The sequence below is a fragment of the Myotis myotis genome, unplaced genomic scaffold (genome assembly GCF_014108235.1).
Source record: "Myotis myotis isolate mMyoMyo1 unplaced genomic scaffold, mMyoMyo1.p scaffold_m19_p_11, whole genome shotgun sequence".
Taxonomy (NCBI): domain Eukaryota; kingdom Metazoa; phylum Chordata; class Mammalia; order Chiroptera; family Vespertilionidae; genus Myotis; species Myotis myotis.
Window position 1 is genome coordinate 18,566,095 of NW_023416315.1, and position 15,888 is coordinate 18,581,982.

Below are 15,888 nucleotides of genomic sequence, written 5' to 3' on the forward strand. Positions count from 1 at the left end.
TCACAAACACACATCAGTTAGTGCCTTCATTACCTAGCAGGCACCAGATCAGATGGCTCGCCCCAAGATTTTTTTTTTTGTGCTGTATCTTCATAGGAGTGGGAAAACTCCAGGGGGCTCAGTAAAGTGTGGTTTGGAGTGAAGTGTGGACATTGGCCTTCTCTAACAGAACTTTATCTAAAGCATCCCAGCCTGTGTGCCCCCTGTTCCGAAAACCAAGTCTGTGACCAGGTCCTTTGTCCTTGGATGGTATGTTAGGTCTAATACTTTAAAGGTGTGCTAGATAAATTTCAAAGTTTGGCTAATGACAGGTGGAAGTTATCTTGGGGGGCAATGGCCCCACTGTCAGAGATCTCGCCTTCATCCCAACCCTGACTCTTAGCCACTGTGGGGCTCTGTGGAGTCACTTTACATCTCTGGGACTCAGCTTCCTTGATGAGAAACCAATAGGCTGTAATAATCTCAGATTTCATTAAATTACGGATATAGAAATAGTATACAACTCTGTGTTTGCTGTCATTCAATTGTGGAATGGTCTTTGAAAAAGTGACTAACAGTTGTCATATAATCCTTATATTCTTCACACTGTTTTCTATGTGTGGCTTCTGCATCGTAACATTTAAGACCAGACCTGGCTGGTTTGGCTCAGTGGATAGAGCATGGGCCCACGGACCGAAGGGTCCCAGGTTCGATTCCGGTCAAGGACATGTACCTCAGTTGCAGGCTCAATCTCTGGCCCCTGTTGGGGCATGTGCAGGAGGCAACCAGTCGACATGTCTCTCTCACGTCAATGTTTCTCTCTCTCTGTCTTTCCCCCTCCCTCCACTCTCTCTAAAAATCAATGGAAAAATATACTCTGGTGAGGATTAACAAAAAATAAGCAATTTTAAGATCAAGCTACAACCAGAGGAACTTGCAAGCTGTACCTGCCAGGTGGTATGTGTTCAGAGAACTAGAGATAAAATAAATTCTTTTATTTAATAAAAACATTGAAGTTGTTCTAGAAAATATAAGGAAATTTGACTTGACCCACATTTAAAAAAATTATCTTTGCTGCCACCAGCAAAAATCGTGGAGGTCTGCTTATTAACAGTTTTCAGAGAGTTCTCAGATTGGGTGGCACCTATTTTACATCCACATATTGACATTAAAATACCCTACGTATATCAATTGATCATTTACAGTGTTCGTTTTAGCTTTTTTGTTGACATAAATGGCATCGGGGCGAAAGTAATTGCTAAACACAGGGAAAAGAGATGGTGTATTCTAGCTTGAAAGAGTTAACCTGACAAGTCTCAACTGTTTAATGTACCAGATTATTTTTTGGCTTTCTGTTCAGGTCCGACCCAGCTATTCTGTACAACGATAAGTCTGTATTGGAAAATCATCACTTAAGTGCAGTTTATCGCCTTCTGCAAGAGGATGAGGAAATGAATATTCTGATCAACCTCTCCAAGGATGACTGGAGGTAAGGATGAGACAGGGAGGCCAGGAAAGGAACAGTAAGGAGAGATGAAGTACTAGTATGCTGCTTTGAAGAAATCCATTAACCAAAAGATAACTTACACTTAGTCTCCTGTTTCTTTGTAGGAAAGCAATTTTAATATCTGATAGATTTGTTCGGATACATAAGTGCATTTGACCTTTTAGGATCTTTGTAGATGAACGTGTTACCATTTATTTACATGGCATTTCACTTTCAGCAGGCTGGATAAGCTGCTAATAAGCCAGTCCTCCTGCACATAATGGCTATAAACTATGATCAAATACAAACAAACAAACACAACCCCACTGACTTGAGAGTGCACAAACTTAGGCACATTTTGAAGGGGTGTCAATATCTGGAGACTGTGACAGGATGAAGGGAGTGTGACATTTTTGTGACTTCACCCTGAAAACAGTCTGTGTCAAGGCAACAGCACTAGTTGGCTAAAACCATATTTATACAAAACCTTCACTGTGTTTCTGGCTAGAGAGACCAGGTTAGGAACAACTAGAGCTGCTATCGAGTGAGTTAAAACCCCAGAAAAGAGAGAGTCAAAAAATAAGGGGAAACTCAAATTCTGTGACCATCTCAATGGCATGCAAAGAACAGGAAAATGTGACTTATTTGCAGGGGAAAAGACAATCAATAGATGCAGTCTCTCAGATGAACTGTTGTTGGAATGATCAGACTAGGACTTTTAAAGCAGTTCTTTTTTTATGCTCAGTGAGGTAAAGGGAAATATGCTTGTAATAAAGTACAGTAAAATTTAACCAGTGGAATGAAAATATAAACAAGAGCAAACACATTTTAGAACTGCCAAGTCAAATATTTAAGTTGAAAAATTACTACACTGGCTTAGTAGCAAGTTGGAGAAGACAGAGGAAAGAATCAGTGAACTTGAAAACATCAATCAATATTATCCAGTTTGAAGATTAGGAAACAGGAGTAGCTGAGGGACCTGTGAGACAGTTTCAGGCTCAAGTTAGATTACAGATGTCACAACTAATTGACAGATTTGGTTGGGAAGTGGCAAAAAATAAACTAATTTTTACTTTCCGTTTTTGACTTTCACCTTTTTTTCCTCCATGGGGTGTCCCTGAAAGGGAATTTCGGACCTTGGTAATTGAGATGGTGATGGCCACGGATATGTCCTGTCATTTCCAACAGATCAAGGCGATGAAAACTGCTCTGCAGCAGCCGGAAGCGTGAGTGTGTCTGTGTCACTTGTTTTTTTATAGGTGTTTGAGCTGGAACTGGCCCATGTCATTGCTTCTTTTAAGTGTACCTCCTTCAGAGAACTTTGTCAAAAAGTCTCATAGTAACTGGAGATGTTTGGAGGAAAAAGCATGAGAACTGTATATATCACAGATTCTCATCAGGGTTGAAATATATAAAAGAGGCCATAATAATTTGTCCCAGTTAGAACTGAAAGTATTTTCCTGCAGGAAACCAAATTATCAAAGATCTACTCAATGCAGAGGTGACACACACAAGTCAGTGTGTGACTCTTGGAGTTTTGTCTTTTTGAATGAGCCAGTCATTGCAGAAATCATTTTGAGTCCATTTTTGAAGTGTCCAGCTCCACACACATGGAGACCTAGCTGGTGGATATTCCAGTTGTAGGATGATGCGATGCTTTCCCCTCAGTTCAGCCAAAGTGGGGCTTGACACAGGAGAACAGGAGAGATTAAAAAATTAATGCTTTTTAAAGAAACTCTTATTGAGGTTCTGAGAGCTTGATCCAGCATGTGCTTGGTTCCTTTGGGTTCACAGGATTGAAAAGCCAAAAGCATTATCCCTGATGCTGCACACGGCAGACATTAGCCATCCTGCGAAGGCGTGGGAGCTCCATCACCGCTGGACGATGTCACTGCTGGAGGAATTCTTCAGACAGGTACCTTGTGCTACCCCTCAGGGCTTTCATCACTGGATAGTTTCTGAATTTCAAATTTCAGCAATGCTATGAGATCACAGTAATTTTCTTGAGGAGGCAGAGTTTGCAGATTTTTTTTTTTTTTTTTTTTTTGCCTCCTGGTCATGTGATATTTGAATCTTACTTACATTCTGACTCTCAAAACATTATGGTATTTCTATCCTATCCATTTCTATTTGAAAAGAGAAAAAGCAGTTTCTTGTGGCAGTGTTTTATAAAAATGTCATCAGAGGAGCCCTTTGGTTTATGTATTTTTCTAATGGGCCGACCAAATGTTGACCAGTTTGGCATTCTCCTGTGGGATTAAGATGTTAATCTTTTACTGTTATAATTGGTTGGGTTGTTTCTTTTGAGCTGGCAAACCACATTGTCAAATTCCAAAGCCCGGTGTGGTAATTTGGGGTCAGGAAACTAGAAGCCACTGTGTAAATTATATTTATGGGTGTACATTGCTTTAAAAAATGTTTTTAAAGGTGCACAAAAGTAGAAGGATAGAAAGGAAAATAAATGTGTTGCACTGAGATTGATATCTTCTTGCCTGGCCAGCATGGCTCAGTGGTTGAGTATCGATCTATGAACCAGTAGATCACAGTTCAATTCCCAGTCAGGGCACATGCCCGGATTGTGGGCACAATCCCCAATGTGGGGTGTTCAGGAGGCAGCCGATCAATGATTCTCTCTCATCATTGATGTTTCTATCTCTCTCTTCCTTCCTCTCTGAAATCAGTAAAAAATATTTTAAAAAGAAGACTGATATCTTCTCAAGAAGAGTTGCCATTAAAACATCTGCTTCGAGATGTGAGGTCCTGAGGTTGAAGGTGTTGATGTGAGAAACGTTCAGATCTCTAAGTCAAACTGACAACCGTTGCCAAGAGCAAAATCTCCAATGCTGTGGAGAATGACAGCTTTGCAGTTTCCTTTATACATTTGGAATTAAGAAGGGAATGTAAGGAAGGTTACATGAAGGTGGGAGAAAGCAAGGCGAGGATTGGAATTGCAGGATAGTTAACAAGGTTATGTGCTCTCTTGAGGGTGGTTATGCTTCTGAGGAGTCTGAAAAGAGGTGCTAACCTAGATGCATAGAAACAATGGACAGGGCTTGCTTCAGGCAAAGATAAACCTTTTGCTAAAGAAGTTACATGCCTGGGGTGTGACTGTCCACCATGACCTGCCCAGTTAGGAATTTATGATCAGATCACCTTGTGAGGTCACTCTCAGTTAGATTTATTATAGTACCCATTCTTTCTTTCACAAAGGCAGTAGGTCATGTAGATTGTGGGACCTAAATTAGAGTTAATTCAAGTTAATGCTGTTAATTAAGTTAATTCTTACTAATTCAAGAAGGGAGATTCACATCATAGATTCAGAGGCAGCTGATATTCCACAAAATATTTCTTAACACTGGTCTCAACTTTGTCTCCTAAAGTAACAAGAGATATGCTCTTTTACTGGTTACTCAGATTTTTGGAAGGGAATTACTCTTATTCTTATGCTTCTAGTTTAAATGGAGAAATTGTAGAAGGCATCTAAGGGTTGTACTTCTTCTGAACTTGTGTGCAATATCTGGAAATGAAGTGGGACTAGAGCTAACAGCATATTAAAGTCCAGAAGGCCTTTTATTGGAGTTTTTTTTATTCCAACTGGTTTGTGGCCTGGGACTAACCAAATTATTCCTCTAGTTCTCAGTGGTCTTATTTGTGATTTGGGTTTTTTGTTTTGGGGGGGGTAGGAGGAGTTGGTGGAACTTAAAGGAAGGTTAGGCTAGATGTCTTCTTAGGGTCCTTCCAGCATTAAATGTTCTACATTTTCTTCATTTTGTCGATGGTGCATATCAACCCATACGCATACACCCCTAAATTGTTATATGGATACAGTGGCAGGTACCTCATTCAGCATATGGCTTTTTCCTCTTGCAGTCACTGCTTGGCCTCACAGAGTAGTTCTCAAGGAGAACCTGATGGCATGGGAGGAACTAGAAAAGTACAGGTGTAGCTCTGTTGTATATATGAGAATGACTCTGCAAATTCATCCTTAATCAAGGGCTAATTTTGAGCCATTTTTCCAGAAGCTATTTTTCTAATATGAGTGAGAATATTTTCTCCAAACATCCACTTCCCTTATCATATGCTTTCTTTGATGCTGCTTTTGCAATACACCCCTATAGCTAATAGTATTTGATCTGCAGCCAAAGTTAGATCATAGCTAACTCATGTAAGTTTGAGGTATTGATTTCTTTTTTTAATTGTGAGAGAGTGAATATGAGAAATTACTTAAATATTTGAACATTTTTACCCATAAAGGAAACCTTGTTTGCATATATATATGCTTGAATTGAATGAAAATGTGCTAGATAGAGGCAATGTGAAAAAAGCCAGATTGAATTTCTTGCCTATTGGGAATGAAATGTTAGCTCAATGCACCAGAATGGTTTTTTAGTAATTATGATTCAGTAAATTATTTTTATTGATTTAATATTTTAACCTAGATGTCATAAGCCATTGTAAGTAACCCACATAAGAGAAGTGTTGCCTTACTCTTAGCTGTAGATTTTAAATTGGACAGTTCAAATGGGGACTCTCAACGGGACCTTAGAATCCTTGAAAAAATTACATTTGGAAGTTGAATTATATTTCAAAATAAGGGCAGAGCCTCAGTATTGATACTAGACCTTTTAGGCTTTGCTGAAGAATAAGTTACATCTTTAGGTTTTTTTTTCTTTTAATGTATTTTTATTTATTTCAGAGAGAAAGGGACAGGGAAAGAGAGATAGAAACATCGATGATGAAAGAGAATCATTGATCCGCCGCCTCCTGCACGCCCCACCTACACTGGGGATTGAGCCCACAACTCGGGCATGTGCCCTGACCGGGAATCAAACTGTGATCTCCTGGTTCATAGGTTGATGCTCACCACTGAGCCATGCTGGCTGGGCACATCTTTAGTTTTATAACCCTATTTTACAAAATCCAAGCCACTGCCTCAGGGTGATTTTCAATAAAATATTGACTTTAATGAAGTGTACATTTGCCTTTTTGAAAAATACATGTTGTTAAAGTCTTGAGGTTCGTTTCTGCTGTAGTGCTGTATATTTTTATATTTTGTAGATGTCCCCTGTAATTCTTTGAATTTCCTCTGTGTCTGAGAGTATTTTCTCATTTTTATTTCTCATTTCGTATATTAGTGTTTTCCCTTTCTTCTCTATGAAGTTAGATATTTGTTTCATTGGTTTTTTTTTATTTTATAATGCCTTATTTGATGTTTCCATTTTTATTAATTCTTTTCTTCAATTTGAATTTATTTTGTTCTTTTGCTAAGTCCCTGAGTTGAGCACTTCATTCATTTCTTTGTGTTCTACCTGTTTAATATGAGAGCACACGAGGCTAGGTGTTTGTCTTTTTTTTTAATTATTATTATCATGAATCTCAGAGGTTCTGCTATGCACCGTGTTCACAATGATTCTTTCCTAAATATTCTGTAATTTCAGTTTAGATTTTATTTTTTACCCAAGTTGCTTCAGATAGAGGTGTTTGTCTATATAATTTTCCAGTGGTAGGTTCTTTTGCTTTCTAGCATTTGATCAAAGAACTTTTTCATTGTTTGGATTTTATTGTGAGATTTATTTGTCACATACAATCAATTTTTGTGAATATTCACAGGTCTTGAAAAATAGATTTATTTCTTGTGGAGGCTAGACATCAAAGAACACCAGAAACATATATAAATACCTCATTAATGATGTCATTTAGGTATTTTATATATCATAAAAAAATTGGTCTATCATGGTTTGAAAATATTGACCTCCTTAGTAAAGAAAGAAGTGTATAAATAATTCCACAACGACCAGTAGTTATATAGATATAAAATATTATATCAATCAAGTTGGATTTACCTGTAGAAGTATATTTTTTCATATTATTTTCCACACATTTTTTGCTCATTCATAAGTGTGTCTGTCTTCCAAAGGGAATTCAATGACCACTATTTTAAAATAGGCTTTTAATAGTTGAGTGTACTCAGCTCAATTAAGTCTCAAAGATGTATGTGTTATGTAGATGTGGGTGTGGGCAAGGTATGGGATAAGCTGTTTAACATGCACTTTTTCAGTAATAAAATTCAAACTAATGCTAGGGAAGGGCATGGGGAAGGTAGAAGAGGGTAAAGGGGGGGGTAAATGGTGATGGAAGGAGACTCAACTTGGGGTGGTGAACACAATACAATATACAGATGATGAATTATAGAATTGTATACCTGAAAGCTCTATGCTTTTATTAACCAGTGCCACCCCAATAAATTCAACAATTTTTTTTTTTATAAAAGAACGCAGCTTCTCACACTGAAAACAAAAATGCTCTCCTCTTACTTGTCAAGTGGTTAGTATTCACCACCCCTTCTTCCAAACCACCCCCATTAAATGTACCAGCAAAACAACTTGTGTCCCTGCTTCGTAGAGAGAAGAGTGGGCTTTGTTTATGTCAGCTGAAGCATGCCACTCAACCATCTGCACAACTACAATGTATGTTATAAATATTCTTCTCTCTGTTCATCCTGCTCAAGCAGAAATAGCTCAGGAGTAAATAATTTTTTTTTCCAGTAGGAGTTTCTTTTTTTTTAAATCTTTATTGTTGAAAATATTACATTATGTCCCCTTTTTTCCCCATTGACCTCTCCCCCATCCCCCCAGGCCTTCACTAGTCTATTGTCTGTGTCTGTGGGTTATGCATCTATGCATAAATAATTTTTATCATGCTACTTGAGAGAGAGAGAGCAGCTTTCAGCAAGGCATCCTGGGAAACAGGAGCATTGTCTCCCAGGGATGTCCACACAGGGGCGGGGGGTTGCAGATGGAACTGAGCCACTTCAGGACTGTTCTGAGACCCTGGGATGTCTCCAGCACCCATGGGGACCCCGCTGCTCAGCTTCCTCATACCCCCATTCCTTTTCCTTCCGTTCAATAGAGATGTGTGTGTGAACTAGCATTCTTTCTCTTTGGTAACCGGCCTTGGAAAGAAAAGGCATTGTTTTGAACTAGGCCTAGTTTTTGAACCAGGTTGTTATTACTCTTCATTTGTTATTAATTTATTGGTGATATTTATTATAATCACAGTATATTTGATGTAACAAAGTCACTGAATGTTTCTCAAATTTTGACCTAAATATTAGAGATACCCATTGGGAAATAATTATAGTTCTTTTTATTTACTTGCACACATTTTCTCATTCAATCCTCACCATCACCCGATGAGGTAGACATTATTATTCCAAATTTTATAGATTGAAAAACTGAAAGGTAGAGAGAGAAGGTAAACTTCCTTTGATCACACAGCTAGTGGGAGGAAGGCCAGAGTCAAGCCCAAGGCAGTAGCCATTAACCCGAGCAGATTCTTTCATAATAAAATGGATGAACACAGCGTGGCCACAGTTATTATGGTGACATGTTCCCTTTCCTCGGGTGTGTGACTGAAGGGCTGAGCTTCTGGTTCAGGATTTAAAAACCATCATCATTCCTTAGACTTTCCATGGCACCTGCTCATTACAGTGGTGCTTTTTGGAGGACTGTGAATAACGTTTTATTTATTGCCTAACGCTACAAACACAAGCAATTATTTACTGCTCTGCCTGCTCAGTCCACTTTTCATTACGGTCTGGGGCCTGTGCCTGAGAACCCAGAAGCACGTGCACTAGTTGTGTGTGGTTTTAGGTAGCAAAGGAGAGGAAATTCACATCAGCCAGTTGGAATTTTTCTTCTTTAAAAAATATAGTTTTATTGATTTCAGAGAAGGGAGAGTGGGAGAAAGAAACATCAGTGATGAGAGAGAATCATTGATTGGCTGCCTCCTGCATGCCTGCCACTGGGGATTGAGCCCACAACCCGGGCATGTGCCCTGACTGGGAATCAAACTGTGACCTATTAGTTCACAGGTCAATGCTCAACTATTGAGCAGCACCTGCTGGACTGAATTTGTGTCTTGAACACTGCCCGCAGCTGGGAGGGAGTCACTGGCTCAAGAAAGGCCTCAGGTGTCAACAATAGACAATTGGAAAACAGGTGGTAGCCCTGAGTGCCATGTTGGCCCCAGGCCACAGGATGCTTCACTTTCCGTGGTGTCCAGTGAGGCCTTCTGTGCCACAGCGGGCGCCTCTGCAGTGGGGGGGAAGGATGGAGCCTAGCAGCCTCCGGTCTCTTGGTGTCTCTTGTGCAGAGAAGCAGGCCCCATAAGGACTTGGTACCTAATGTAATGGTAATAATGAAAATAAAGGCCACTGGACTTCGTGGCAGCTGAAGTTGCTGCATGAAATCTGGGTGGCTTGGCCTACTGCTCTTAATTTACCGTGGCCTCCTGTGATTCTAGGGGGACAGAGAAGCAGAGTTGGGGCTGCCTTTTTCTCCTCTGTGTGACCGGAAGTCGACCATGGTTGCTCAGTCGCAAGTAGGTACGTGTTTGCCAGGCTTTGGAGAGAAGGAAAGACCTGAGAGGGGTGTCCGGACGTGAGGGCAGAGGCTCCCAGTGCCTCCCCGGCTAGAGCCGGGCTCCATTCTTCTGGGCTCTGCTCCTGGCTGCAGCTTGGTGGGTTGATGGAGCTGCTCTCCCCACCCTTCTCCCCAAAATGGGCTGTTTCATGGGAAGAGTAGACGGTGACATCGCTGTCTCCATCATTCCCTGCCAAGAGAAAAGGGGCCTCAACTTTCCAAGGTGATGAAGGAGTCAGTGGCAGGAAGCCCATTTTTCCTGCAGCCATGGAAGTCTCATGCCACTTCCCTACTCCTACAGTACCCTGCTTCCGGGAATGGCTCTTTCTAATCCCCTCCCTCCCTTCCTTCCTTCCTTTTCTTTCCTTCCTGCCTCCCTCCCTCCCTCCCTCCCTCCCTTCCTTCCTTCCTCCCTTCCTCCTCCTTCCCTCCCTTCCTTTCTTCTTCTTTCCTTCTTTTTCCTTCCTTCCTTTCTTCCTTCCCTCCTTCCTAAAAACTTTTGAGCACCTTTTCTGTGTGGTAAGAATAACTTTTGCTTGCACTGCTACTAACCGTAGTGTATGTGCATTATAAAAATCCTTAGCTACGAGAGCCCCAGTGTCACTAAAGTAAATGTCACAGTGCCCTCCAGCTGAAAAGAATCTGAAATCATTCAAAAAATAAATTCAATAAGGATTTGATTTTTTTCTACTTGTGTTTTGAGTACTCATTTTTTTTTTCATAATAACGCATATTATTGAGGCCCTTTTAGGTTTAGAGCACTGCTAGACATTATAATAGATGTTAAAAAAACAAAGACAAATTATACATGGTACCTGCTCTCAAAGACATGGAACCAATACAGTGGGGCCTTGATTACGAGTTTAATTCGTTAGGAGACCGAGCTCGTTAAGGAGCTCGTTAACTCAAATTACTCTGTCAACTCAGTGCAAAAAATCCTCCTGAGAGACAGCTGATATCTCAAAAAACTCGTTAGTCGGGACACTCATAAGTCAAGGCCCCACTGTATTTGGTGGTGGGCGAGATGTTATGAAAACAAAATCCATTAGAGTGTTACAGTGTTAAGGTAGTTTTGTACTTCATGTAATCAGGGGCAAAACAGAGTGTGCGGGCCAGGAAGACTTGTTGAGGGGTGACATTTGAGTTGGGTCCTAAGAGATAAGTAGGCAAATGGAGCTATGCAATACAGGTGTGCTTGGGGGATCTGGGAGGGCATTTCAGACAAGGGATTAGCATATACTAAGCAGGGAAATTTAAAACAGTCTAGGAAGACCAGGGAATTACAAACAGTTCCATATGGCTGGAGTACTGGGTAGAGAGCAGAATGAAGCGAGAGACATGTTGAGAGAGAAAATCAGGCCCAAATTATGGATTGTATAAAGAGAGCCTGCGCTTTGTACTTCCCTGTCGGAAGTGAGGGCATATCTAAAGCATTTTAGGTAAGGCTTAAGCACATATACATTGATGGGCTAAATTTGGGGCCCTGCTTTGGGCTCCTCCTTGGTTTCTTGTATTCTAGGGGTCATGTTTATGCTCATTTAATGTCTCCTATAAACTGAAGGCAGGCAGGGTATGTCACACCCTTAGTCTTTTATGCAGGGCCTGCACAGCATTTGTTGCATTGGGGATGTTGAATTCATATTTTTAAGCACTTGATTGGAACAATCTACTGAAAAGTCAGGAAAATTCTGTGGGAGAAACAGCTGACTCACGATATTCAAATCAAGGAATATATTAAGTGAATGAGACCCCGATCTGATCTGGGGCTCCTGTGTAGGCGGGTTTAAGAGCTAGCACTCCTCAGTTTCGGGGGGAAGTACCGAAAGGCCCCAGTGAAAATGCAGTTTCCCTGGAGCATTGCTGTCTCTCCGCAGGTTTTATCGATTTCATTGTGGAGCCCACCTTCACGGTGCTCACGGACATGACTGAAAAGATCGTGAATCCGCTAATTGAGGAGACCTCCCAGACAGGCGGGACAGGACAGCGGCGTTCAAGGTCAGTGGAGAAGCTCAAAGACTGGGATCAGATTGGCCTGTCCCTGAGGGTAGAACTCTTTCTTTGGAAGGGATGGGGGTGTGTTTCAGAATGATGCTTGTCCTCCCTCCTTCCTATAAGAGAGCTGTCTGCCTTTTCCTTTTCTCAGAGGAGTTGAAGTTATACTATTTGCACTCTCCGGGCTGGCCTGGAAGGGAGTGACCATGGTCTAAATGATGATTGGCAGGTGCCCAGTAGAGCATCTCTCTCCCGCTCATTCTCTCTCTTTGGTGCCTTTGCTCACGGCAGGTTTAAGCATCCTGATCCCCTTACTTATTAGCTGTGCATTCGAAGGCAAGGTGCCTCAGTTTCCTCATCTGAGAAAATGTGGATTATAATACTCAGAGGTTACAGGGAGGATTAACTGAGTGGTTCAATCTCTGTAAAGCCCTGATAACAAGGTCCAGCACAGAGGAAGCACCAGTTACAATTGAGCTGACACTTAGCCTTTATTAGTAGTATTCCTACCCCTTCTCCTGTCCATGCCAAACCTTGGGCTTTGTTATGCAGGAGAAAGGAAAGAAATGGAATGAAAAGACAAAAGAGCAGAAAAGAGCAAGAGGAGGAGCCAACAGCGAGATGGGATGGCAAGAGGAATGTTAGGACAGTGGGACCCTAGGGACACTCAAGGCGGTTGGACCCAGCCAAGGCTGCAAACAAGGAGGACTGAAGGCCCCTGTCCGACTCCCACAGCCCCACAGCTCTGCAGACACTGGGCTCAAATGTACTCTGCTTACATAGTCAGCCTTGGGAGTCATCCAGTGGGTTGGCATTCATGCCAGTCACTGCTTAGGCGCCTGGGAATGTGTGATACTTTTCTTTAAAGTTACCCAGAAGGATGGTACTTTCTAAGTTTGCGAAGTATCTCATGTTTAAAGCGTAAAGTGATATTGATATTTAAAAAAGGCCTCTTGGATGACTGCTCTCCACCTTGCCCCAGGAACATGAGGAAATCTCCCTGCCCTGGCCTCGGGGATCCAGCGATCAGAGGCACCCAGCTGCAGGGGGAGGCATGGCTGGGGAGAAATAGGACTAAGTAGCTGAGTGACTTGGAATAGTGGTCAGTGAGGAAGCAGGTGGATCAACTGTGGAACCAAGTTGAAGTTCAAGTTCAAACTACTTGGTTGCAGAAAATCGAGGACAGAAAGATCACATAGGAGATTCTAGTCATGTTGATAAAGAGGATATCAATCAAGAACAACAACAAAACATAGGGACTGTCGCTACTCAGGAGGCTGAAATATTGATTTTCTTTTTCTGCTGAAAATACGGAATTTCCCATCTGTCACAAGTGGAAAAGGAGAATGACAAACCTCAGGACCCAGGAATTTCACAGCAATAACTTGATGATTGCGAACCACTCCTCGTTTGAGCCTGTTCACAGCCATACATTTCCCAAACACCAAACCGTCCTCTTCTGATCCATCTGCCTAATTCATTTCTTGTGTGTGATTTCCCCCCTATCCAGTTTGAACAGCCTCAGTTCGGCAGATGCAAAGCGATCGGGTTCCAAGAGCGCAGGCTCAGAAGGAAGCGCCCCAGTCAACAATTCCGTCATCCCTGTCGAGTACAAGAGTTTTAAAGCCACATGGACTGAGGTCGTGCACATCAATCGGGAGCGGTGGAGGGCCAAGGTGCCCAAAGGTAACCTTCTATTGGGGAATCTTCCAGGAGGTCGGTCCAAACCACCCAGCACCCACTCATACACAAGGCTTGCCACCCTCATTTATAGGTGTCATAAAGGGAGTGGAATCTCAGGATAGAGATTCAAGTGGCTGAATGTTAGCATTTACCCTTTTTTTAAATTTTATTTTTCAATTACAGTTGACATTAAATATTATTTTATACTAGTTTCAGGTGGATAGCATAGTGGTTAGACATTTATATAACTTACAAAGTGATCCCTCAATAAGTCTAGTATCCACCTGGCACCATACATGGTTACAATACTATTGACTCTATTCCTTATGCTAACTTTACATACCCATAACTACCAATTTGTGAAAAAGTATCCACCCTCTTTTGATCCTCATTCCATTTAAAACTCTATGCATGATAGGATGACGCAGACCTCCAGGCTTCTCTATAGCATGACCTTGACTGTTATGCCAGGTTCTGTGCCAAAGGTGCAGAGATGAGCAATAGACGTCCTTATCATCGAAGCTTCAGGGGGGTGGGGAGGTGGGGAAGGGGACATCACTATAGCGTTTCTTTCAAAGGAAGAAAGGGAGTTTAATGAAGGCCTTGTGCTCATCACCCACACCCACCAGCCCTGAGCGACCCTCACTGTAGGCAAGGAGGGTTTCACCCCCAAACACAGCATGCCATACTTTCACCCACCCAGTGTCTACACAGGGGAGAAGAGTGGAGGGGCTGCACTGAGCATGTGCTGGCCATCTCGGTTCCTTGTACATCCGGGTGCTGCTTCCAGGGAGGGAGAGAAGAGACCTCACTTGGAGTTAGAGTTATTCCAAGGACAACTACTGTGACTTACTCACAAAACCCTACCCAGGTGGCTGCTCATTTCAGGCAGGGCAATAGGTTTATATTTATGGCACTTTTAAGGCACCATTGGGCCCTTATCAATTCAGGACAAATGTTGCACCCTGAGCTCTAAAAGGAGCCTGTGCCTCTTCCATATTTTACAAATAGCCTCTCACAGTCCATTCAGAGGCCCTCGACATTTAAATCCTCCCCATTGGCAGGCGTTGCAGGCAGTGACGGTCACCACTGCGTCGTCTCCAAGGAAGCACGCACTTATAATCAATTACACTCATTACACTTCAAAACCCGGTTCCTGACAACACGCAGTGGGAAGAGAGGTGCTTCAGAGTCATTTGTTTGCAATCATCTGGCTTACTAAAATTACCTCCCGAAATGAATCACCTGGGGGAGCATTGGGCCGCTTCTTTACCAGGGGAAACCGGCCCTGTGAAAAGGACAGGTACATGAACAGCTAATAATTTTTAAATCTATTAGGTATGCGGATAGAGATATGCTTAAGCTATTTTGGAAGCATGAAAGGGCTTGTCCCTAATCCTGCTCGGGGTATTTGGAAGGCATCGGCAGCCAGGACTTGCAGGACGCCTGGGCTGGAGCCCGGAAGAAGGCATTGTATTTAGAAATAGGGAACAGAATTTAAGTTCTAGTAATAAACCAAGTCCTAATATAATGATTACAATACAGGAACTATGTCTTCTTCAGCTGAAATAAGAACAGTTGCCTAAATTGACAAGCCTATTTTATTAAAAGAAATTAATTTGATTTAATATTATAAACACATGCAGTTAATTCCTAGTGTTTATGGAGAAACTCCTGTCCTTAAGTACGATGTAATGTTTGCCAGTACTGTTAGTCTGGCCGGGTCTTAGTATTTGACTTGAAACCGTTAGGATGAAAACATATTGAATCAAAGTCACTTTGATGTGAGCTCAGATAACAGCAACAAAATATTTTTACTGATGTCAGTAACTGCTGCACAATGCTTAGTAAATAAGTAAAAAGAAGAAGAACAAAGAAATAGGGAACAGAGACAAAAGGGACAGGCCCATCCCAGGTTATGTATATATTGTGGGAGGATCATTTGGCCATCAAAGCAACTCCAGTTAGTAGCAATTTGAATCCCCACTCGCCTTGTACTCTTTGGCAAATGCAGGTAGATTCTTTGAGAAAATTCCATTTGGGGCAGGGGTGGGGAACATCTGGCCCGTGGGCCATGTAAAGCCCTCAACATCATTTGGTCTGGCCCTGCCAAGGCATTAGGGGTGAGTTAATTAAATGTTTGACCAAATAGAGCAGGCTAATTTTTAAGTTGATAATTTTTTTATGGCCCTCGAATGATGTTATAAATATCCAAATGGCCCTTGGCAGAAAAGAGGTTCCCCACCCCTGATTTGGGGGCTGATAATACACACCACAGAGCTATTGCTAAGAACAGAAAAGATACACAGTGTATACACACTTTAA

General features: G+C 41.8%; 1 protein-coding gene across 7 annotated transcripts in view; it reads left to right on the forward strand.

The window, feature by feature from the left end:
* PDE1C (phosphodiesterase 1C) overlaps window positions 1–15,888 on the forward strand; it is a 321,836-nt gene that overhangs the window by 243,529 nt on the left and 62,419 nt on the right. For all 7 annotated transcript variants that reach the window (XM_036327686.1, XM_036327684.1, XM_036327687.1 and 4 more), the window contains 6 exons: window positions 1,340–1,468; window positions 2,590–2,691; window positions 3,260–3,380; window positions 9,770–9,851; window positions 11,763–11,883; window positions 13,391–13,566. In XM_036327686.1, the coding sequence (XP_036183579.1) occupies window positions 1,340–1,468; window positions 2,590–2,691; window positions 3,260–3,380; window positions 9,770–9,851; window positions 11,763–11,883; window positions 13,391–13,566 (731 nt within the window). The remainder of the gene's footprint in view (window positions 1–1,339; window positions 1,469–2,589; window positions 2,692–3,259; window positions 3,381–9,769; window positions 9,852–11,762; window positions 11,884–13,390; window positions 13,567–15,888) is intronic.